The sequence below is a fragment of the Chiloscyllium punctatum genome, chromosome 44, assembly GCF_047496795.1.
Source record: "Chiloscyllium punctatum isolate Juve2018m chromosome 44, sChiPun1.3, whole genome shotgun sequence".
NCBI lineage: Eukaryota > Metazoa > Chordata > Chondrichthyes > Orectolobiformes > Hemiscylliidae > Chiloscyllium > Chiloscyllium punctatum.
The window spans coordinates 53,332,175-53,357,441 of NC_092782.1; the positions used below are offsets into that span (position 1 = coordinate 53,332,175).

Genomic DNA, 25,267 nt, shown 5'->3' on the forward strand with positions numbered 1-25,267 from the left:
ACAACAGAACAAATTGATTGAAAAAAGTTCTCGAAAAAAATTGCACTTTCATTGGAGGTCTCAAAAAAACTTTACAGTACAATAAAATCGCGGTCGTAATGTAGTAACTAAAAGCCAACTTGCATGCAGCAAGTTCCCACAAACAAGGCAGTAAAAAGAAGCACACACAATCCGTTCGCCACGATACTTAAAATTGCAAGTGGGAGAAGGTGCGAGTTCTACATCCATCCCCCGTTGTTTGCTTTTAAAAGGAGGAAGGAAATGAGTTGGGGCAATGGAGCTCCATGATCAGGCTCCAGGTGCTTATTCATCCATTCCATGTCCCAGGTGGGTCTGCCCAATGTCCCGGAAGTGATTCCCGGGCAGTGTTCAGAGTCGTTGCCGCAGCGGGATCCGTTGGCAGGCGCGAGCCGTTTCCATAGTTTCCCCTGTTTGAAAAGTGGCCTCGAGGGCTCGGTCAACGAAACGTCCCATTCCCGGCGAAGGAGGGATTTAAACTCACAACTCGAAGCAGAGAGCGAGCGAGAAGAAGGAACATGGAAGTTACTACTTAACACAATGCAGCGTCGAACCCTTCCTTCAAACGGGGAAAAAGGAAGGTAAATCGCTTATATTTTCGAAAAGTTTTCTTTTCTTTGGGAGAGAATTGGTTACCATCCAGTTAATCATATTGACTTTATTATTTTAAAAAAAAGTAAAGTACGATGTTTGCGCGTTTGAATAAAGGATGAGAGAAAGAGAGCCGCATTTCTAACACAGTGCGCAGCGCCTCGCTACCGCGGCCTAGCGGAGCGTCCGTCAGGGCGGCCTCCTGCAACCAACCTTGCTAATTATCCATGCCCCACCCTCTCCTCCTGCCATTGGCTGTGAGACGCGGGCTCCCGTCCTCTGGCTTGTCCGATTGGTCGGCGATCCATGTCAATCATTGACGGCGGTCATTTCCGCTCCCCTGCAGCAATGTTTGGTTGGCCCGCGTTATTAATCCCAATGAGGGAGAAACAATTGGTCAGTGAGAGTTGAGCCTGATTTATTTGATTTTCTTTTCTCCCCCGCAAGGATCTAAACTGACTTACTTTTATTCTCGGCTGACAGTTTCGCGTGCTTTATCAAGATTTGAAGTTCTACAAAAGTTGATTTCTTTTTTTATTTGTGTTGTTCTTCTCCTCACCTCCCCCACACAATAATTATGTTTCGTAAAACCATGTAAATTAATGGAAGTGGGTTTGTAAAACCGTGGGCTCGATTTTTTTTTTAAAAAAACAGTAGTTTCTTAACTGGTCCCGAGATAAAATCTCTCCCCTCTTCTGGAAGTCCCCTGAAAGTTAAGCAGTTTTTTTTTGTTTGTTGGGAATTTTTGCGTCCTCTCTCGAAAGAGAACCTGAGGCTGAGCCGTCTCTGCCACTCCTGCCAGGAGGGAACCTGCTTTGCGAGATTTCCCAAGAAAGTAGGGAGAATCAAAACATGACTCTTTTAAACGTTTTCTTGAGGTTTTTTTTTTGAAAGTGTTACACCTTTTATTGCGAGCTTAACACTAGACCAAAAATTATAATGGCTTCGTCGGCAATTTAATTAACAAAGTCTGCACATTTGTTATCGGAAGATACATAGCGTAAGACTGAAGATTGTTTTGATGTTGACTTGAAGGATTGTTGTTTCCCAGGTACATTAGTAAAGGGTGTAACTTGCATATGTCCACACTTCAGTTGAAGGAACATAACAACATAAATTGGGAAGTTTTGGTTAACGTAGAAGCATCAAAAAGCATAATTATATTTGAATTGTGCTTTGACAATTTTCTCGTACTACTTAAAAGCATTTTGTGTTTAATAGCTTAAAATGATATAGGGCATTCAATTTGAGACAATAAGTAATTTTCTAGCGTGCATTGATTTTAATTGCGTTTATTTTAAATGCCTCTTTTTGCTTCATTTAATCTTTTGAAGTGGTGTACTGAATTTCTGTACGAAATTAGTTCTCACTTTTGTAATATTTTAGTTTACAAAAGTGATTTATTTATGTCATGTCATTATTGTAGTAAATGTCCCAATATATATGACAGAATTGTTAGTTTTAAAAAAAGACAAATTTCAGAAGGTTCTGATGAAGAGACACCAGATGTGATACATTAATTTTGCTTCCTCCCCACAGATGCTGGCAGACCTGCTTAGTTTTGCAGGCAATTTCTGGTTTTGTTTCAGATCTTCAGCATCCATAGTTCTTTGTTTTATTTACATCTCTGAAGATGTTTTGATCATGTAAGATGCACCAAGAAACCTCCTTTCGATGTGGAAGAGAGTGCATAGAGCCAGAAGAGATTCTCTCAGCCAAGAAGCTGAAGATCTAACCACCAATTAGAAGCACAGACACTGAGGATGCGCAGGAGGCCAGGACTAGAGATCTGCTGAGATTTCTTTGGGGAGAGGAGGCTAATAGTGGAATAATTTATAGAGATAGCAAGGGACAAGACCATGAAGGATTTGAAAACAAAGGAATTAAAATTTAAAAATTCAGAATTGGACTTATGAAAATATTGCTGAATCTGGAATCTGTGTAGCTTAACACGCCTATTCCTTATGGATGAGCAGGTTTTGAAGTAGCTGAGGAGATGGGTGACAGTATTTTGGATCGCCTGTATAGGCAGGTTAGCTATGAGAGCATTGGAATACTTCAATCTAGAGAGAGCAAAGGCAAGGGTGAGATCTCTGCAATGAATGAGCTATGGCAGTGTTGGAAACTGGCAATGTGATGGAGAATATGTGATCAGAACCACAGTACTTTGAAATATGCCAATATTGCTGACAGTCTTGTTCACTAATAAACTTGATATTTTTTGCAAAAGGAAAATGTGATTGCCACTTTACAGAATTATTTTAACATCCTACTGTCAACAATTTAGTTATTAAAATCATATTGAGACATAGTCTTGTTATTGTTAGATTTAAGGACTTGAAAAGCTTAAAACCTCTGAACCTCCACTTAAATTGTTTTGGACAATTTAAAGAAGAGCAAGGTTTCTCATGCATGTATAGTTTATTGCTAAGTTGATGAAAGTTTAATATCTGACTGTCAAGCATTCAATCAGGATGTTTGAAAACTTGGACAGGGTAAATAGTAATACACAGGGCCCATGTTATTTTTAGATAGAAAACTCCATGTATAAACTGTGCCTGTTTCAAACTGACAAAATAGAGATGACAGCCATTCTCTTGTTTATTGGTCAAAACAAAGTGCTGAGACATCAGGGTCAACTTCCCTTGTTCAAAACTAAACCAAAACTGGGCAGTTAACTCTTGGTCATTATTAACTGGTGCATTTTCTATGGCAAGACCTCTACCTGTCAGAACCCACTTGCCAATCAATCAGCATTATCCTCTCTCAATATGAATGTTTTTCCTTTTTATTTTGGTATTTCTTATGAATGTCTTGAGTGCAAGGTGAAAAACTTTTGATAGTGTCTGTCAGAAGTTCCTCACTTACTTATTTCTCTGTCATTGTGTGTAGAGAGGAATGATGCTCTGATTTTGGCCAAAATGTTTGAGCATTCAGTTTCCCTTTTCATTTGGGTCAGGGCTTGCACATAACATGATGGTTTTTGACCTAATTAGCAGTCTCAGTAAAGCTATAAGCTGTTCTGTGGAGGGATTGGGAAGATGGTTATCAAGCATAAATTTGGCCTAATGCTCAGTGAGCAGACCAAATTGTCATATGGCTACATATAGACGATTATTGACAATCTAATACAATCTTGTTCTTGCCTTGTGTTTCAACACAGAAACTGGCTTGCAACCTTGCTGACTATCTTGATTTGTGGTTGTGGTTTTGTTCGCCGTGCTGGGAATTTGTGTTGCAGACGTTTCGTCCCCTGTCGAGGTGGCATCCTCAGTGTTTGGGAGCCTCCTGTGAAGCGCTTCTGTGATCTTTCCTCCGGCATTTGTAGTGGTTTGAATCTGCTGTTTCTGGTTGTCACTTCCAGCTGTCCGCTGCAGTGGACCCTATATACCGACCACTGCAGCGGACAGCTGGAACTGACAGCCCGAAGCGGCAGATTCAAACCACTACAAATGGCAGAGGAAAGATCACAGAAGTGCTTCACAGGAGGCTCCCAAGCACTGAGAATGTCACCTAGACAGGGGACGGAACTTCTGCAACACAAATTCCCAGCTCGGCGAACAGAACCACAACAACAAGCAGCCGAGCTACAAATCTTCTCTCAAACTTTGAATATCTTGAGTTGTTTTAACCCCACTCGCACCCCTCTCCAAGGGCATACAAATTTTGGGGCATAGATGTTTAGAACTGTTTCGGGACTACAATCATTGACTCCAAACTTTTTTAAAATATAGGGCATGAGCTCCTCTCTCGGGATAGATAATTGCAGATCAGCACCATATATCTATCAGATGCAGAAGAACACGCCATTATGAGTGAGTAAATATTTGTTAAACTTCAAAGTGAGTTGGTATTACTGAATGTAAAGTTGGTCATTTTAAGAGCTCTGGAAACCGCAAATTAAGATAGATGTGAATATTTTAAAAAGACAGTAACTCTCTTTCTTAAAATATCAATGAAGGATGAAAACAGTTGGTCTTTCCATTTAGTTTAAGTGACTGACATTACAATCCAAAATCAGTATTGCCCAGTTATTTTTGAGATCTGTATTTGGTTAATATTGAATGTATGCATTAATCAGCAACTGACCAGTGAAAGATTGAAAAGGAGATGGAACAGATTTGAAGAATGGTATATTTGATTTCTTTATCTGTTGGTATTTATGTTGGCATAATGTGAAATGAAGGCAGTGCCAGTATTTCTGCAGGACCATGTTAAAGTTACATTTCAAATCTGACTGCTGTTTGCAAGAATGTGGCAAAACTGGCTTTAAACTAAAAACCATAAAGGAGGCTGAAAACAATAAATGTTGGAGATCACATGTCTGACCCTCTGTGATCTCCAGCATTTGTTGTTTTCGGTACAGATTTTAGTATCTGCAGTAATCTTTTGCTATACCATGAGGGAGGCTTACTGTTTCCAGCAGTCACTTTTTTTCTCTCTTCTGTTCAGTATACAAAACAATCTTGGTTATCCGAACATGGTCTCAAGGTCTCGTAAAAATGTTATCCATTATCCGAACAAAATACACCCCGCTCGTCTCGTTCGGATAATTGAGGTTGTTCTGAATATGCATTGTCTGTTCCCTAGCCACTAACTAGTTTCCTTTCCCTGGCAACTATCTGAGACTGAACCACACTACTAAAGCCTTTATGTTGTAATTGAACTGAGATGAACTTCCAACCATGTATCTGCTAAAAGACAAAGACAGACTGCTTAAACTTATAAAACATTGCATGACTCCATTCTTTCTTTGCTCACCATCTGCTGAAGTCTTCATATATGTTTTTGTTAACCTGTAGACTTTATTACTATTCTGATGCTTTTCTGGTAGGATTCCAACTTTCCACTACACACAAACTTCACCATATCCAAAATGTTGGTGCCTGTACCTTCACTTGCACCAAGATTCTTTCCAAACATAACTTTTGACCTACACGCTCCTGGTCTTGTTTTAAATCCTTTTATCCCCAACTTTTCTAGCAATGCAGTTCATTCAAACGCTGCAAGCCTTTAATTTTGGAACAGTGAACATCCCTGATATAATTATTTGTCATTGGTATTGTGCTTGGAGTTTCCTAAACTCTAATTTCTGGATTTCTCTCAGTAAACGTCACCATTCTACTTCCTTTACTTTCCCCTTATAGTTTTTCCTTTTGTGAAAGAAAATGTGTTTTATTCATTACATAATCTGGGATTTCTATTTAAAATAGAGGCAGGTGGATGTGGGTCAGTTCTGTGAAGGTAACTCTATAAAATAAACCTCTCAAAGTCATTTGGAAAGCGACCTAAGTGCATCAATTCCAAGAAAGCATGTTACTGCATTCATGTGCCTGGTAGAACCCCTGTCATGTTGATGGAAGGAATGTTTATATTGCTAAGTTGGCAATAGACCAAAAAAACTTTTCGTTTAGTTTTAATGTAAGAACCAAAGTTTTAAAGTCGCTGTTCAGAAGAACCAAGAGTTCAGTGCACAAGGGAGAAAAATGTCTTTTCGCAGAGAAATCAGTCATCGAGATGTACAGCATGGGAACAGACACTTCGGTCCAACTTGTTCATGCCAACCAGATATTCTAAATTAGTCTTGTTCCCATTTGCCAGCCTTTGGCCCATATACCTCTAAACCTGTCCCATTCATATACCCATCCAGATACCTTTTAAATGTTGTAATTGTACCAGCTGTCATTGTAGCAAAATGTTTTAAGTATTGTGAAGTTCTTAAACCAGCTGAGTTTGGATAGAATTTTTCTTCAATTTGTTAGAACTAGTAACATTTTAAACCATCAGAATTGTGAAAGATTTATGCCAGAATTTTGGGAAAGGAATCATAAAATTTTCTCTTACTGTCTAAGGAAAAGAATCTCAGCTAGTTAAATAAAAATGTCAAGATAGTAATGAAATTGGAAATGAGTATTTAAAAGGGTACTGTTGCTGAACAAGTTGAAACTTTGTTTTGCAGTTTATGTTAAGATTTCTCTAATTGTCTTAGATATATTGTTTTTTTCCTACCTTGTGTATTGATCTTATGTTTTGTTGTTGAAGAACAAAAACCTTTTGTGAATATGTTTCAGTGATGAACCACCACAGTACTCAAGTGCAAAAAGTAAACAGATGATCTATCAAGCCAGGCTTTCTTATGGTGTCTGATGTAGTATCAAGTGGGATCATGTAAAAATCGCATAATTGTCCAAGCTTTTAGCTGCCTCCTGACATCCTTCATGTGGCTTGGTGTTAAATATCAGTATCATGATCACTTCTATAAAGTGTTTTTATAAGCTTTTAGTGCATTGGTGATATATTATTATATATGCAACTTATACTAAAATTAGTGTGGATGTTTTGGGTTTGTTCCGAAGGGTAATGTTGGGCACCATGTACTTACTTATTTTAAATCCTAAAAAACTAATAAATTAACTTTCTTTTCAGCTGAATATTCTCACTATACTGGTTGGCAACCTAACTCTGTGTTACTGTTCCATTGAAATGCCATGGTTTGTCTGCCTCCCTTCCCTCTACCCCTAAATTATTTTCATTCCATAGTTGGCCAGTCAACAAGATTTTTTTTGAGTACATTGGACAAAGAGCACTTTGTTCGTTGTGAACTCCACTTGGTGCTATATTTTACTTAGTAAAGCTCTAGTCTCTAGCATTTGCTTGTGTTTATGTATGACAAATGAGTGATAAGTCCATGTTGAATTTACAGTAATCACAGGTAGTTCGTTCCTGTTTGTTCAAAATAATTTTTGCCCTTATAATCAAATTATATAGTTGCTTTTATTGATCATTTTTTCAAATGGTAGGGGAAAACATGTTCATCAAGAACTCCATTCAGTGGCTTTGGACAGCTGAAAGACAAATATGGTATGATTGTGCCATTACGATTATTCTTTTAAGTTGCATTGATTTCTGAAATCAAAGTTAAGTAAATTTGACACAACTTGATGTGAATATATACCAGATGAGATGAATTTAAAATAGAGATGATGATTAATTTGGAATTATCGTGAACATCTTTCAGGCCCTCAGGAAGACCAAAACACTTGTTAGCGAATTATATCCTTCTGTAGTGTTTTCGCCATTGTAATGTCTGCAAATAGGATACAAAGTGCATGATTCTTGCAATAATGTTTCATCCTGATACTAAACATTTCAGATTTTAGGAGCTTGTAACACTTAATGTTTTATGTAACTTTATGCTACATTTTGTGAACTTTTAATGGGCTGAGATTCTCTGTAATCTCTCATTTATAAGTGTCCAATGTTTGTTTGTTCTTAGTGAGAGAAAAAGAATTTAAAAAAATGCTGGAATGAGGAGTTATTAACAGTTTCTCTTGTGTAGGAGCTGTAGTGATATTTTCAATACCACCATATGAATTGTAATTACAACAGTTCATTGTTTTGTTGTAAACATTCACTTGAAAGCAAGTACAGAAAATCAGTTCAGTACTTCAGGTTAAAAAGATTGTGAAGATTAAACTTTAATGGAGAAACAATCCAGAATTAGAGGGTGAGATGGGAAAGATATAAAGAGACCTACATGGCAACTTTTTCATGCAGAGGGTGGTACGTGTATGGAATGAGCTGCCAGAGGAAGTGGTGGAGGCTGGTACACTTGCAACATTGAAGAGGCATCTGGATGGGTATATGAATAGGAAGGGTTTGGAGGGATATGGTCCAGATGCTGGCAGGTGGGACTAGATTGGGTTGGGATATCTGGTCGGCATGGATGGGTTGGACCAAAGGGTTTGTTTCCATGCTGTACATCTCTATGACTCTAAGATATAAACTTCAATGTGTCAGCATTATTAGTATTCTGTTTTGAGTTTTTTTTCCTATGAATAAATCAATTTTGAAATATTTCATTGGAAACCAATTGCTCCATTCTCCGTTTGTGTTCTATTACTTTGTGGGAACTTGAAAATTTTCACTGGGACGCCTTGAATTGGTTTTCAGAGGAAGCAAAACATAAACTTTGGTCCTGATATGTGATTAGGATGATAGTAAACTGCATGGGTTTTTGTTTGGTTTTTGTGATTTTTTTTTTGAGTTATAGATATATACCACTTGCTTTTCTAAGGTCATGGGTTCTAGCCTTCTTTCAAGACCTGAGCACAACATCTCTGTTTATAATTATGCAATACCAGGGAATAATGCATTGTTGGAGTTGGAGTGTTTTGGAAGAGGCACTAAATGTTGACTTGGACATAAAGACTCCCATGCCATCATTGATGAACAAGGGACTTTTTTCAGTGCCCTCTGACCAACAATTACCCCTCAATCAACAGCAGTAAAACAGATGAACTAGTGACTTTAAAATTGCAATTTATAATTATGACATATTGGCACTTGATGTCAGGGCAGTCATTAAGGATAGCTAATAAGAAGACGAGCTCGCAAAATTGAGATGAGATGTGAAATGGTTGAGGGGCTAGTGTCATGACTTAATAAAGGAAGCTGAGTGTGATTGGTGGAGACCAATCATTGCTTTCCCAGGAGAAATAATTCCGTGTTGTTCTCAATCCAACTATCTTGAGCCATTTCCTCTGTAATATTCTTTATAAGATCATAAGTGAGTTGGTTTATGGATTATGATAAATTGTTTAGCTTCAAATGCAACTTCAAATAATGCAGTAACCCATAGCCTGGTGAGGAAAGAAAATAACTTACACTTGCATAACAGGTTTTAAGCTTGCAGGGCTATCCTGATGCATTTTGTTGGCAATTAAGTAGTTACGTAGAATGTGATATTGGATTTGTGCACAGATTGTGCTCAAACTGTAAGCTATATGACTAAGTGGTTGGCTTTATTGTTATTGGTTAAGTAGTAAGTACTGCTTGGGATGTTAGGGAGATTCTATTTCCCTTCTGACTCATGCAAAATTATCTTTTCTTGATCTTAAAACAGACAAGTCCTCTGATGTTTTGTTGTATTTAATATAAAGGGGTTAAAGGCTACCAGAGATTGGAACTGAAGTAGGCCATACCTCCTATCTGAGTATGTTCTGCTATTCAGTGTGATCACGACTGATCCGATGATCCTGAATTCCACTTTCCTGCCCTTTCCCCACAACACTTGATTCCTTTATTGATTAAAAATCTCAGCCTTGAACGTATTAATAACCCAGCTTCAATAGCCCTCTACAGTAAAGAATTCCAGAGACTGACCACCTTTTGAGAATAAACAATTCCTTCTCAACTCTGTCTTAAATGGGTAACCCTTACTCTGAGATTATGCTGTCTGGTCCTAGACTCCCACAAGGGTGAAACAATTTCTCCACATCTACCCAATCATGTCCTCTAAGAATCCTGTATGTTTCAATAAGTTTGCCTCTCAATCTTCTAAACTCCAATGAGTACAAACCCAAACTACTCCTCTCCTCATGAGGTTGTTTCTTGAAATGTAGGAATTTTATAACTAGATTTTTCTGGACTACCTCCGGTGCCAGTATATCTTTCCCTGGACAAGGGGACCAAAACATCACATAGTATTTCAGCTGTGGTCTGACTTACGCTTTGTTTTAACAAAACCTCCCTATTTTGATACTGTGTTCTCTTCAATTAAGGCCAACAGTCTGTGTGCCTTTATTGCTTAATTGCTGAATTTCTATGAATTCATGTGCCAGGACCCTTAAATCCCTGTTTGTTTTCTGTAGTCTTTCTTTCTCCCATTTAAATAATACTCAGCTCTTCTAGTCTGCTTGTCAAGATATATGACCTAATTTTTCCACATTATATTTCACCTGCCAAGCTTTTACCCATTCCTGTAACCTGTCTCTCTCCCCACTACTTGCCAACCCACCTTTTTGTGTCATTCAGTTTGGTCATAGTGTATTCACTTTTGTCGTCCAAGTCATTAAAATATACTGTAATTAATGATGGCCACAGCCCTGGTCTTTATGGCACTACACTAGTTATAGGTTGCCATCCTGAAAATGTCCCATTATCCCAATTCTTTGTCTCTTAGTCAGCTAATTTTCTATCATTGTTAATATACTACCCCTAACACCATGGATTCTTATTCATTAGCCTTGTATACGATACCTTGTCAAATACCTTTTTGAAATCTAAACATTTTACACCTAATAGTTTCTCTTTATCTCAGCTGCTTTCTATCTCTTCAGAACTCTAACATATTTGTCAGAAATGATTTCCCCTACATGAAGTCATGCTGACTCGACTTGATGATATGTACTTCTATATGCTCTGCTGTTACATTCCTTATTATAACACCTGTCATTGGAAAATTGCTTGAGTCCAGTCCCTTCAAGTGTAATGACAGGCGGATAAAGTGGTTAAGATGGCATATGGTAGACTTCCATTTATTAGTCGGAGCATAGAGATTTAAGAGCAGAGAGCTTATGCTGGAAAGAGGCTACTTCTACCACATTTAGAGTATTAAATGCAGATCTGAAACCCATATTATTATAGGGGGAATGCAATTGTACTGGAGAGGGTGCAGAGGAGATTTACCAAGATATTGCCGTGGCTGGAAAGTTATGATGAGAGATTAGACAGGCTGGGATTGTTTCCCTCAGAACAGAGAAGATTGAGTAGGGATATGATTGGGATGGATAACATTCTGTGGAGCATAGCTAGAGTAGACAGGAAGAAAGTTTTGATGGAGGGATCAATGACTGGGGGCATACATTTAAGAGGCAGCAGGTTTACAGGAGATGTGAGGAAAATCTTTTTTTTTCTTGGTGAGAATCTGGCAACTCCCTGCCTGTGAGGATGGTTGAGACAGAAGCCCTTTTAGATAATTTTCATTATTATATGTGCAGTTCTGATGCCAATGATACAAGGCTATGGGACAATTGGTGGAAATTGGAATTAGTTAAGTGGTGGTTTTTGACTAGTGTATGGACGTGATGGGCCAAAAGTCCTTTTCTGTATTGGAGATTTCTATGTCTTTAACTGGTGTAAACTGAGCTTTGGTAAAATTGATTGTGTGTCAAGATTGTGCATTAGTTGATGCCAGCTCGAACAATACCTGGAGAAGAGGTGTTTATTGCAATATGAAAAGGAAATATTTCAAGACCAACCCAAAGCTGCTCTGACGTTTGTTTCTTTTTAACCCTATCTCCTGAACAAAAGTGTTGTTACAATCTTCTTTTTAAATGTGTCTGATTTTTTTTCAGGACAAAATCTTTTTTTCTAAATGTAAAAGTACCAGTTGTACCACTGTATCTATGCATGATTGTATGTTGTAATATTTAAAACATTAGTTCAATTACTGGCTATAGACCTTGCTCAATATCAGGAGAAAATTCTCCTTATTTTTCATTGAAAATTTTGCAACTCCAATATTGCTCTTAAAGGTCCAAAATGCTTGCAATTCAAACATACCCAGATGCAACTTCCAACTTCACCGTTATAAAAGGTGAGTATTTAAATTTTCATTTGGGGCATTAGAATTTTGTCATTAACAGCAACAACAAACAAAAACAGAAATTGCTGCAAAATCTCAGCAGGTCTGGCAGCATCTGTGGAGAGAAATCAGTTAGCGTTTTGGGTCCAGTGACTCCTTTGTCAGAACTGATGGTAGCTAGGAAAAAACTGGAGTAAGGAGTAAATGATAGGTGGAGATAAGACCTGAAGAGTTGGGCAGACAAACGATTGGGAAAATGGGTCAGCCAAGGAGAATGAATGGTTGCTAATGGGATTATTAGTGGCTAACAATGGGAAGTGTGTAAAAGCAGATCATGTGATAAACATGGTCAGTTAACTACAGCGGTTTCAGCAGCACTGAATTATGAAAAGCCTTTCACACTAGCTTCGGATGCCACTGGTAATGAAATAGGACGGCACCGTCAGCTTTATTTTTGGAGAAATGCAATGCATGTAGATAGTATTTTTGACAATGGTCAAAGAAATCTTGAGTCTTGTGTTTGCTGTTCACAGGCAAGAACTGGGGAGAATCTCCCTACAGATACTGCCAGACCTGCTGAGTTTTTCCCGCAACTTCAGATTTTAATTCCGGTTTTGAGCATCTACAGTTTTAATACTTCAGAATGGTGGCTAATAGAGTTTGGAACTGGTACTTTCTGCCTAAACTGACGATGCCACAGCAAATTAACAAACTTCATGTCATATTAAAAATTATAAAATACTTTTTCATTTGTCACAGTAGTAGCTGTCTGGAATTCTATGTCTATAATTTGCAGTTAATGTTATGAACTTTCTTGAAGAGCTGGATGGTTTATTTTGTTCACAAGAAGAATTGAATATTTGTGTAGACTTGAATAGATTATATACCTCACATAACATTGGTTGTTGTGCTGTTGAAACTATGAAGTCATCTGTGAAGTGCATTGTTCAATAATGCATGTGGTGGTGTTGCAGTGTGTCTGTACTGCAACATTGCATCAGTCAGCAGTTTTGCTTTTCTGGAATTCTTTGTGCTTTGGAAAGCTGCTGTGTTTGTTTTTATGCTGACCCATAAAAAATGAAACAGAACAAAATTTACACTGAAGATTGTGCATGGCATGTTTGAAAAGCTTTCTTCTTTTTTTTATGGCTGCATTTGCTGACACCTGGGAGCGTGGCAGTGAAATATCTGAAATAAATTGAAATAAGGAATAAAATTTAATTCAGTCTGGATAATTTTGAGGTGATGCACTTGGGCAGGACAAACAAGGCAAGGAAATATATAATGAATCGGAGGACCCTGCAAAGCACTGAGGACCGAGGGACCTTGGTGTGCATGTATACTGGTCCCTTAAGTAAGGTCATTCAGAAGGCATATGGTTTAAGACCAGTGCGGTTATACTGGAACTTGAAAAGAGGTTTGCTGGGTCACTGCAAGAGTACTGTATGCAATTCTGAAATCCACATCATCCGAGGGATGTGATAGCACTGGAGAGGAGGTTTACCAGGATGTTGCATGGGTTGAGAGTTTTCGTTAAGAAGAGAAATTGGACTGACTGGCCTTGTGTGCACTTGTGATGCCAAGGCATACCTAAATATTTAATGTTTATGAGGGTGTTTGCCTCTACCACTCCTGTAGGCAATGAGCTCCAGATTCCCACTGCTTTCTCATGGAAAGGTTTTGCTCATGTCTGCTCTAAACTTAGTGTTTCTTAACTTAAATCTATTTCCCTGGTCATTTGATTCATCCATCAAGGGGAAATGTTTCTTCCAGTCTCTATGCCCCACAGAATGTTATACATCTCAATCCCCTCCCCTCTCAGGAATGCAACCTCAGTCATAGAGTCATACTCCTCCTCCTCCCTCACCCGCTCTCAGCTACAACGTAGGAGTGGGTCACTAATCCATTGGTTTTTGTGGTGACTCCGAACATGTTGTCCATATCATTACCTGAATGATAAGAAATTGGAGCAAGGGTCAACCTTACAGCCATTCTAGCCTAATCTATTATTTCACAAGGTTATGTTTGATCCTTAATCTCTACACCATTTACCTGTCTGATCCTATATTCCTTGATTTTGTTAGTCTGCAAAGTTCAGTCACAGGCTTGAATATACTCTACAACCTGAGTGTCAACAGTCCTCTGAGGTAAAGTATTCCAAAGATTCACAGCCCTCTGAATCATTTAGCACTCAGCATCCTCCTATTCTATATGATTAGCCATGGTCGTATTAAATGGAGCAGGCTCAAGATGTTGATTTGCCACTTCCTGCCCCTAGTTCTTGTATATGTTCTATCTTGATGCTATGGTTCGTTTTGTTCTTGACAACCCATCTAGGGGAAACAAACCTTCATGATCCACAGTCTCACTCTTCCAAGTGGTACAGAATTGGGCCCATTGTCTTTCTAACCTTAAGAATCAGTCTAATGATGAAGTATTTCCTCGTGAAGTAAATGTATTCTTCCGGGGTGCAGGGACCAAAATTGTGCCTAGCTGTACAGGTGTTGTTTCCCAAAGATTTGTATGATCCCTGGAAGACTTCCTTAAGTTTGTATTCCAACGTCTCAATTGAGTCATCCTTAATTAACTGAGCAGCTCCTCAATGTTTCGCAACCTTGTCCTGATTTATTGTACTTCTAAAAATATTGTTGTGATCTTGAATATTCATGTCCTATCTTTATCATCTTGAAGCTATGTTATTTTAATAGCTATCAGATCATATTTATTTCCATTTGCATTGTCAATTGATCTGCTGCAGATGGTATGTGCTTTCAAATTCAAAGCCTTTCGGTCTGTTATTTTTAAAATTTTATGCAGTTATGGACATGTACAGCACAGAAACAGACCTTTCTCTCCAACTCGTTCGTGTTGAGCAGGTATCTAAATCTAGTCCCATTTCTAACGTTTGGCCCATATTTATCCAAACCCTTCCAATTCATATACCCATCCAGATGCTGTTTTACATGTTGTAATTGTATCAGCCTATACCACTTCCTCTGGCAGTTCATTCCATAAATGCACCACCCTCTGCGAGGGAAAAGGTTCCTTTTTAAATCTCTTCCCTCTCACCTTAAACCTATGCCCTCTAGTTTTGGACCCCCCCAACCCTAGAAAAAAGACCTTAACTATTCACCCTATCTATACCCCTTATGATTTTATAAACCTCTATAAGGTCACCTCTTTTCCTCTGATGCTCCAGAGGAAATAGCCCCAGTCCTTTCAGCCTGTCCCTATATCTCAAACCCTCCAACTCTGGCAACATCCTTGTAAATCTTTTCTGAGCCCTTTCAAATTTCGCAACATGTTCCTATAGCAAGGAGACCAGAATTGAATGCTGTGTTCCAAAAATGGCCTCAACAATGTTCTGCTCAGCTGCGACATAAGCTCCCAGCTCCTATACGTGACAATGATCAATAAAGGCAGGTATACCAAACCGCTTCACTAACCTGTCTACCTGCGAGTCCAATTTCAAGAGACTATGAACCTGAACTCCCAAGATCCCTTTGTTCAGCAACATTTCCCAGGACTTTACCATTAACTGTATCAATCCTGCCCTGATTTGCCCTACCAAGATGCAACATCTCGCATTTATCTGGGTTATACTCCATCTGCCACTCCCTAGTCCATTTGCCCATCTGACCAATGTCACATTGTACTCTGAGGTAATCTTCCTTGATGTCCAATACACCATCAATTTTGGTGTCATCTGTAAATTTACTAACCATAGCTCCTATGTTCATATCTAAATCATTTATATAGCTGATAAAAAGCAGTTGACTGAGCACTGATCCCTTGGGCACACCGTTAGTCACAGGCCTTTATTCAAAAGCTTATCTGTTATTACACTTTTTGATTTGTGAATGCTACCCTTTTTCTGTCGTACTCTGGTAAAGATTTCCCTTAGTGTTACTTTGTTCTCTTACTTCTCTACTTAAATTTGGGATGATCTGATAATTTGATCTCCTGCTCCAACTATTTTAATTGGAGCTCTCCCTATCGCCCTGGTTATGTAACTGGTACTGGCACAGTTCCAGTAAAGATCCCAATAATATAACTTCCCTGGTGCCAGCTACTTTATGAAACAATTCCCATTTTCTCCTACATCAATCTTTTTCGAGCTTGTATCTCATCTCCTTTACTCTCTGCCAGTCATCTTGTGACTCAGGTAGTCATGTAATGATTTAATATAATTTTAGTAGTGATCTTTTCAGGTATAGCGGGAGTCAGGGTGGGTCCCAGACAACTGGAAAATTGGTAATGTACCCCCCCCCCCCTGTCTAAGAAGGGAGCAAGGCAAAAGGCATGAAATTATAGGCCAATTAGCCTGACCTCCGTCATTGGCAAGATTTTGGAGTCCACTGTGAAGGATGAAATTTCGGAATACTTGGAAGTGAATGGTAAATTAGGGCAAAGTCAGCATGGTTTCATCCGGGGAGGTCATGCCTGACAAATGTCTTAGAATTCTTTGAGGAGATAACAAGCCGGTTAGACTAAGGAGAGCCAATGGATGTTATCTATCTGGACTTTCAGAAGGCCTTTTGATAAGGTGTTGCACAGGAGGCATTTAATAGTTTCTCATCACCATTTTGTGTTTCAAATTCCGATATTTTCACGGAATGCGTGTTTCATTTCAGTTGTATTTTGCTTGTTATTCGTGCCACTCTGTGCTATCCTGCTACTTGAAGTTCCCACCTTTTCTTATAACACTTCCATCAATGTAGATAAAGTCTTTTTTAAAGTGCTTATCCATGTACTTTTAAATGTCATAATATTCAAATCTAATGTTCAGAGTCAAGTGTTAGAAAGTGGAGTTAGTGTGGATAGCACAGACTTGATGGGCTGAATGGTTTCTTTGGAACTCTGTCACTCTACGTACCATGTAGTGATTAAGTTAATTGATATAGTGGCAAATAGATCATGACAATACTCCACTTTTCAAAGTATTGAAGTGCAGAAAAATAGACTATGAATTTGATAAAGTGAAATTAATGGTTGAAGAAAACCATCCTGCTCCTCGGATGCTGCCTGACTCCTGCTCCTCTGAGCTTTTCCAGCACCACACTCGCGACACTATACAGTTTCAAGTTCATTTCAAGTTGTGGGAATCTTTTGACCTCCTGTACTCAACATTGAAATAAGCAATAATAGATTCTTTTTCAGCCTGCTCTTAGGAAAATTTAATTTCTCCTTAATTATGCAAAAATGCCTCAACTCATTTTAATAAAAAGTGCAGACAGTGTCTGGTTCTGTGTGGGAGCACTTCTGTTGCATTAAAATAAAGCAAAGAATTGCAGATGCTGGAAATCTGAAACAAACAAAACTGTTTCCCTTGACAGGACTTGAAACATTCCCTCTGTTTCACTTTCCACAGATAAACTCAGCAGGTCTGAGTGTTTCTCTAGATGTTTCTGTTATTACTTTCATTGCAGCATTCTCTTTACCAGTAGCCTTTAGTATAATTCATACCTTGCTGTGATATGAATTAGTCTGTAGTCTGTCTTCCCTGAGAAACAAAAGTGCATTAGTGCTAAGCATACACAATATGTTTTTGTATTATCAGGTATAAGCAACTTTTCGAATCTGTTTTGGCAGATGACATTTCAGCTGTTCAAAAAAAGTCCTGAGAATAAACTTAATGAGCTTTTGGTACTCTGGATCTTGGTTGTTGGTTTCACAATTTTTTTTGTGAACAATTGTTAGGAATTTTAATTTGTTCTTAAAAAATTTGGAGGAGAAAAAACTTTGAGCTGACCAGACTCTAAAATGTTTTAAGACTAATAGTGCTTTGAAATCAAATTGACATTCACATGTTTAGTGGAGTTTATTACTGAGGAAATGTAAAACTGAATTCAGTCTATGTGCAAATGATCTTTCTTCATTAATTTCATGAGTTTCTCCTGAGCTTTAATGTAGAGATAGTGATAACTCTTACCTGAAGTTTGGGTGCTTTTAAGGATATTGTTAGGATAAAAGGAAGAGTGTGAATTGAATCTTTTCTTTAATATTTGTGTCTAATGTAAAATTATTTTTTTAAACCTGTTTAATAAGCATTCTATTGTTTGTGATAAAAGTACAGTGGCTTGCTCTGCTATGGTGTCTAAATTTCCTTTTTGAAGGAAGCAAAATTTAGGATCTAATAAGCTTGCTTTAATTTGGTATCTGACTTGACTGTGTTAACATCAACTAGGATCTTACATTATATAATTTGCAATGGTAAAACTTTTTTTAGTTAATCCAACTGCATCGGAAGAATATTCCAACTTTTCGCTGAAACTTGTGGAAAATTGCAGAACTGCATTGAAGAGAATAGAAAGTTTATACCTGGGCTATATAGACTTTGGGAGTTTGTATATTTAAAAATCTGAGACTGTTTTACAGTAGAGGCTGTCCTTGATCCTCGTTGATGTCCAGTCCTTTGCCCAAGTAAACAATCTGGAAACATGAGGTGTGGACTAAAGGAGAGCTGTGAGCTCCATGTATACTGGGGTTCACACTTGGACTGTGCTACCTGTTCTGAAAAATGTTGAAATTGATTACAGTAGCGCCTTGACATACGAACGACCCCGTTCATGAACAAATCGGTTTACGAACAGGATTGAATGTAAAATTTTACTTCAACGTACGTACGAAATTCAAGGTACGAATGCAAAAAGCCCGTGTGCGACCATGTGGTTTCATTGTTCTGCTTTGCTATGCGCTTGTTGAACGCAAAAGGTCTCGGGCCCCACATGATCTCATTTGGTTTGTCTTTGGCTCGTGTGCTGTGAACAGCGTTTGTTGCTACGTCCAAGCATCCTTGCGCTATCCGAACAATGGGAGAAATTGATTCAGTTCGCGAACTTTTCGGTTCGCGAAACGGGTCCTGGAACAGATTAAGCTCGTAAGTCGAGGTGTTACTGCAGTCTTAAACTTCTTTATTTATTTGCTCATAGACCTGTTATAATTCCATTGCCAAAAATGCATTGTTAAATTCAATTATACTTATTTTTTACATGAAATATAGACTAACAGGCGACTAACTGTGTAGAGTTTGCACATTCTCCCCATGTCTGCGTGGGTTTTCTCCAGGTGCTCTGGTTTCCTCCCACAGTCCAAAAAATGTGCAGGTTAGGTGAATTGGCCATGCTAAATTGCTCGTAGTGTTAGGTAAAGGGGCAATATGTAGGGAATGGGTCTAGGTGGGTTGAGCTTTGGCGGGTTGGTGTCGACTTGTTGGGCCTAAGGGCCTGTTCCCACACTAATCTAATTGGGTGCAATTGAAAAGCAGCGAGTTGAATGTTTTAGATACTTTTGTAAGCAATAATTCCTGCTTGACGATATACTCGTGATGTTGATGCCTCCAACGTATTGATTTCCACTTTTTTTTACATTAAAGCTCCATTGTTAACTACTGTTTTTCTTCATCGTAAATCTGATTCAATTTTGATCAAATTAAATCCAAACTTTATTTCTCCTAGCTTCACAATGTAAACATTACTCTACATATTTACGCACAATATATGGACTCTTGAACTTGACGACATATTTTTAGGTTTTTTAAATATATTGCATTGAATAATCTGTCTCTGTAATATGAACTCAGATTTATTAGACTGTCGATTTGGTCGCTGAGCGGGTGGGTTTGTTCTCCGATCTTTTTGTCTACATGTTAGCTAGCATCAGTGAACCTCCAGTGACACATTGGTGTTTTGTGTCACTATTTGTGTCTTGGTTTGTTGTCGTTACAGGTGGGCTTTCTGGTTGTCTGAAATCAATAATTAACTAGTAAGTATTTCTTTATCTATGGTTGTTATCTCTTCTTCTCTCTTTTCCCCCACCCCCAAGTTGAAGCATAATGCTCAGAGAGACAGTATAATTTTATCTCCTTCATCTTTTATTCCGGGCTCTGGAAGGAGAGAGAACAATCGCCTGCATGCGCAGGGACATTGGTTCCCAGACTTCTCTGGAAGAGCAGTTTCTTAAAGAATTATATAGTCATTTTACAGGGAGGACCATCCAGATAAGGCAACATATATATTAATTGGGTGACCATTACAATCAGCGAGTGTCAATAGTAAAGATTAAGCCATCTGCTGTTACGCAATGAATGTTCCTAACTGTAACTGGCTGAATGTTTGCCACCTTGTTAAACTGACCTTAAATACTGAATGTTTCAAATATTGTTAAATGGCTCTACATAATGAATGCTTTTCCACCTTGTTAACCATTGTCCTTGCCTCCAGCACCCCATTGTTAACTGCAAGTTCTTGTCTGATCAGAGTCATGCTTAGCTGGACCTCTTGTTTCACAAAACTCAAAACATAACTCTCTTTTTTTTTTCCCCTACCTGCTTATACCCTATACACATTCCCATGGTGATTTATTTTGAGAGCAACTTAGGCAGCCCTAGTGAATTTTGGGTGATGTACAAAACCTGTTTCTTAATTTTGGGACCATTAATTTTAAGATTAATGGGATCATACTTCTACTATGTTTTGAAAATTGTTGAATTGTATCATCTAGCATAACCTAAATTATTTCCATTTATATCTTGCTTTTTAAGCTGATTACGCTTCTCTGTATTGCTAAAACAAAATTCACAACATTATGCGATATATAGAGGTGGATAAATACCCGGTACCTGATCAGGTGTATCTTGGGACTTTGTGGGAAGCTAGGGAAGAGATTGCTAGGTTTATTGCTGATCTATATGCATCATTTAAACCCACAAGTGAGGTGCTGGAAGACTTGGAGGTTGGCTAATGTGATGCCATTATTTAAGAAAGGTGGTAAGGAAAAGCCAAGGAACTTTCAGACCAGAGCTTGAGGTCAGTAGTGGGAAACTTGTTTGGGGGTGGGGTGGGGGGGGTGGGGGGGGGGTTCTGAGGGACCGGATTTGCATGTGATTTCAAAGGCAAGGGCTGATTAGGGGGAATCAACGTGACTTTGTGCATGGGAAATTGTGTCTCGGGAACTTGATTTGAGTTTTTTTAAAGAAGTGACAAAGAAGATTGAAGGCAGGGCAGTAGACATTGTCTGTGTGGATTTCAGCAAGGTGTCGGATAAGGTTCTGCATGGTAGACTGATGAGCACAGTTACATCATATGGAATCCAGGGAGAGCTAGCCAGTTGGATACAAAATTGGCTTGAAAGTGGGAGACAGGGTGGTGGAGACTTGTGTTTTGGACTGGAGGTATTCCACTAGTATTGGTGCTACATCCATTGCTTTTCATCTATATTCTCATCCGAATCATTTATGTAAGAAGTATGGTCAGTAAGTTTGCAGATGGCTTCAAAATTGGTGGTGCAGTGGACAGTGAAGAAGGTGATCAGAGTATGATGGGATCGTGATCAGATGCACCAATGGGCTGAGAAGTGGGAGATGGAGTTTAATTTAGATAAACATGAGGTGAAGCATTTTGGTAAAGCAAACCAGGGCACTACTTTTACTGTACAGTTAATGGTAAGGTCCTGGAGTGTGTGACTGAACAATGAGGCTTTGGGGTGTAGGTTCACTGTTCCTTAAAGGTGGAGTTGCAGGTAGACAGGGTAGTGAAGGTGGTGTTTGGCACGCTTGCTATCGTTGATCAGTGCATTGAGTATAGGAGTTGGCTGTACAGGACATTGGTTCGGCCGTTTGTGGAATACTGCATTCAGTTCTGGTCTTCCAGAATAGGAAAGATGTTGTGAAACTTGAAAGGGTTCAGGAAAGATTTTCAAGGATGTTGCCAGGACTGGAGGATTTGAGCTACGTGGAGAGGTTGAATAAGCTGTTTTTTTTTCCCTTGAAATGGTGGTGACCTTTTAGAGGTTTATGAAATGATTAGGGACATGGATAGGGTGAATAGCCAAGGTCTTTTCCCTACGGTAAGGGAGTCCAAACTATAGGGCATAGTTTTAAGGTGAGAGGGGAAAGATTTAAAAGGATCCTAAGGGGCAACCTTTTCACGCAAAGGGTGGTGTGTGTATAGAATGAACTGCCACAGGAAGTGGTGGAAATTGGTATAATTACAACATTTAAAAAACATCTGGATGGGTGCAAGAATAGGAAGTGTTTAGAGAGATATGAGGCAAATGGAACTGGATCAGTTTAGGATATCTGGTTGACATGGATGAATTGGACTGAACTGTTTCCATGCTGTACAACTCCATCACTCGATGTGCTTGTATTTCAGTGAGAGGCCAACTTGGTAAAAACGAAACAAAACTAAGTATAATCTCTCAGGCTGTGTTTCAGTCTGGGATTTGATTTACTTAGTAATATCAACTGGGATCAGAAGTTGAAGAACCAAGCCTAAATATGGAATAATGATTGATTCATTGCCCAAAAAAGTTGGGCAAATGCTTCTAATTTAGCCATTCATGCTGTCTGAAAAGATTATTTATGAGTTTGCTGTCTGGAGCATGTTAGAAAATGTTTTGAGAATTGCTAAGCAATACCTTTTTTAGCTCAATTTTTTTGTTTTCATTTTAATAATTTAAATCATTGCTTTGATCAAAGTGAAATCATGCCCACTATATGTTTTCATTCGTGCAGTTTGTCTTTGCTAGCAATTACAAGGTTTTTTTTTGGATGCTTCCACTTTTTTTGTAACCTTCAATTTGTAAATTCTGCATTGCTCTGTGTCAAATGAGCCCATTGTTTTTAAGAGAATAGTACTTCAGGTGAGAATTTATTTAGTCTGGAGTTATAAAAGTTGAATATAGGTGTCAGTGCAATACTTTTTTTTAGTGATGCCAGTTGCAAAAGCTTGACATTTATTCATTTGTATATGATCGTTAATAGGTGTTGTGAGAGTCACAAATTGGCAATATTCATGATTAAATGAATAGCCACTCTGCAAACTTAGAAAAAGCTGTTTGAAAACTAGAATTGTTCATCTAGAATACTGTATTGCAAGAAATATAATTTTGCTTAAGGAATTGGCAGTAAGCCTTTGATATCACATGATTGCACAATAACTCAATCATCCTAATTGGTCAGAGTTCCACCTAAAGAGGTGGAGCTGGCATTTGGGCAACTGCACATCCAGTTCCTCTGCTGCGCATTTATTATTAATGCCAGCCCAAAATTGTGCAGATCTTGTGCAGTTGTCCAGTGTTTGCTATGTATGTTTCTTTAAAAGACAATTGTTGTAAACCCAATTGTTCAAGATTTAAATTTGGTCTTGAAGAGTAGCATAAAGCCACTTTAAAAGTTATAGGTTGCAATAAACAACACTTTTGTCATCAACTCTCACAGTGAGAGAAAAAGGGGCTTTGTGAACAATAGTGAGGTCCAGTTCCACATCTCCAATTGCGTCATGACTGCTGAAAAGTATGTGGAATTTTAGGAATGAAATTGAACGGAGGAGGAAAAGTGAAATAAATTAACTCCAAACATGAATCGATTATTTTGGATGAAGTGATTTATTATGATTTTTCAAAGCTGTTGCCATTTTCCCCCCTCTTGAAGAGTACAATGATTGAATAGGTTTTTCTCGATTTTTAGACTAAGTATAATGTCGTACAATTTCATTAAACTGTTTACATGGTTTTTAATGAATGGAAGTTTGGTTTCTGTAAGACATTTGATAAGGTGCTACATAAAGATATTGCAGGAGTCAAAAGGTCGTGGTATAGGGTGTATCATATGAGAATGGATAGATGATTGGTGTACTGGCAGAAAACCAGATATGAATGGGGTGTGGTGGGGGGGGGGGGGGGGGGGGGGAAGAAAAGAGAAATTGCTGGAAAATTCAGCAGGTCTGACAGCATCTGTGGAGGGAAATCATGGAGTTAACGTCTCCGGTCCAGTGACCTTTCTTAAGAACTATCCTTTTTGCAGCAGAGAGTGGAGGGAGCTGGGCGGAAGTGAAGTCGGAGCGCAAAGCCGGTCAGGAAGGTAAGTAATTGTTATTTGAGTGGAGAAGGAACCTGAGACACTACACGTGTAGTGTCTCCCACCCTCCCTCCTCCCCTAACCTAAAAAAAAAGTAAACTACTTCGTGTTCTTGTTTTGGAGACTAAGTGTAGAGTTATGGCAGTGCAGGCAGTGGAAGGTACCTCCTGCAGGATGTTTGAGGTAGGGGTGACCACCGATGCTCCTGCTGACTTCATCTGCAGGAAGTGCAGCCAGCTCCAGCTCCTCACAGACCGCTTTAGGGAACTGGAGCTGGAGTTGGAGGAACTGAGAAGTATTTGAGAGGGTGATAGATGGAAGCTGCAGGGACATAGTTACCCAGCTACCTCTGTTCTCTGGCGTGACAGTTAGAAGTGGGAATGGGAGGAAGCAGGCAGTGCAGGGATCCCCTGTGGTCGTTCCCCTCAACAATAAGTATACCGCTTTGGATACTGTTTGAGGTGGGGTGGGTTGGTGGGAAACGGCCTAGTAGGGGTAAGCTGCCGTGACCGGGTTTCAGGCCCAGAAAGGAAAGGGGGAGAGGAGGAGAGCGCTAGTTTATAGGAGACTCTATAGTTAGAGGGACAGACAGGTGGTTCTGTGGACATGGGCGAGACTCTCGGTTGGTTTGTTGCCTCCTGGGTGCCAGGGTCCGAGTTGTCTCGGACCGTATCTTCAGAATCCTTAAGGGGGAGGGTGTGCAGCCAGAAGTCGTGGTTCACATTGGCACCAACGACATAGGTAGGAAGAGGGGTGGGGAGGTCATTCAGGAGCTCTAAGTTAGGCTGGAAGCTAAAAGCTAGGACAGCCAGAGTTGTCATCTCTGGGTTATTGCCGGTGCCACATGACAGTGAGGCCAGGAATAGGGAGAGAGTACAGTTGAACACATGGCAGCAAGGATGGTGTAGGAGGGAAGGTTTCAGGTATTTGGACAATTGGACTGCATTCTGGGGAAGGTGGGACCTGTACAAGCAGGACGGGTTGCACCTGAACCAGAAGGGCACCAATATCCTGGGAGGTAGGTTTGCTAGCACTCTTCGGGGGGGGGGCGGGTTTAAACTAATTTGGCAGGGGGATGGGATCCGGACTTGTAGCCCAGCAAGTAGGTTAGCTGTTTTTCAGGATGTCCAAGAATGTAGGGAGGCTGTGGAGAAGGTAGCACTGACAGGGAATACTTGCAGACACAGAGATGGGCTCAAGTGTGTATACTTCAACGCAAGGAGTATCAGAAATGAGGTGGGTAAACTTAAGGCGTGGATCGGTACTTGGGACTACAATGTTGTGGCCATCACGGAAACGTGGATAGAAGAGGGACAGGAATGGTTGTTGGAGGTTCCTGGTTACAGATGTTTCAGTAAGATTAGGGAGGAGGGGGGTGGCGTTGCTAATTAGAAATGGTATAACGGCTGCAGAAAGGTAGTTCGAGGGGG

The 25,267-nt window shown here is 39.3% G+C and overlaps 1 protein-coding gene across 7 annotated transcripts in view; it reads left to right on the top strand.

Annotated features, from left to right (window-relative positions):
- Positions 1-318: 318 nt before the first annotated feature.
- The window catches only part of usp6nl (USP6 N-terminal like), a 235,239-nt gene continuing 210,290 nt past the window's right edge, over positions 319-25,267 (top strand). Inside the window, exons 1-2 of one of the 7 annotated variants that reach the window (XM_072562952.1) lie at positions 319-599; positions 4,344-4,424. In XM_072562952.1, coding sequence (XP_072419053.1) covers positions 4,421-4,424 — 4 coding nt within the window. In that variant the 5' untranslated portion in view covers positions 319-599; positions 4,344-4,420. Of the gene's footprint in view, positions 600-967; positions 1,006-1,050; positions 1,445-1,638; positions 1,661-4,343; positions 4,425-25,267 lie in introns of those variants that run through there. The other 6 variants (XM_072562957.1, XM_072562953.1, XM_072562958.1 and 3 more) reach the window with 6 other exon arrangements.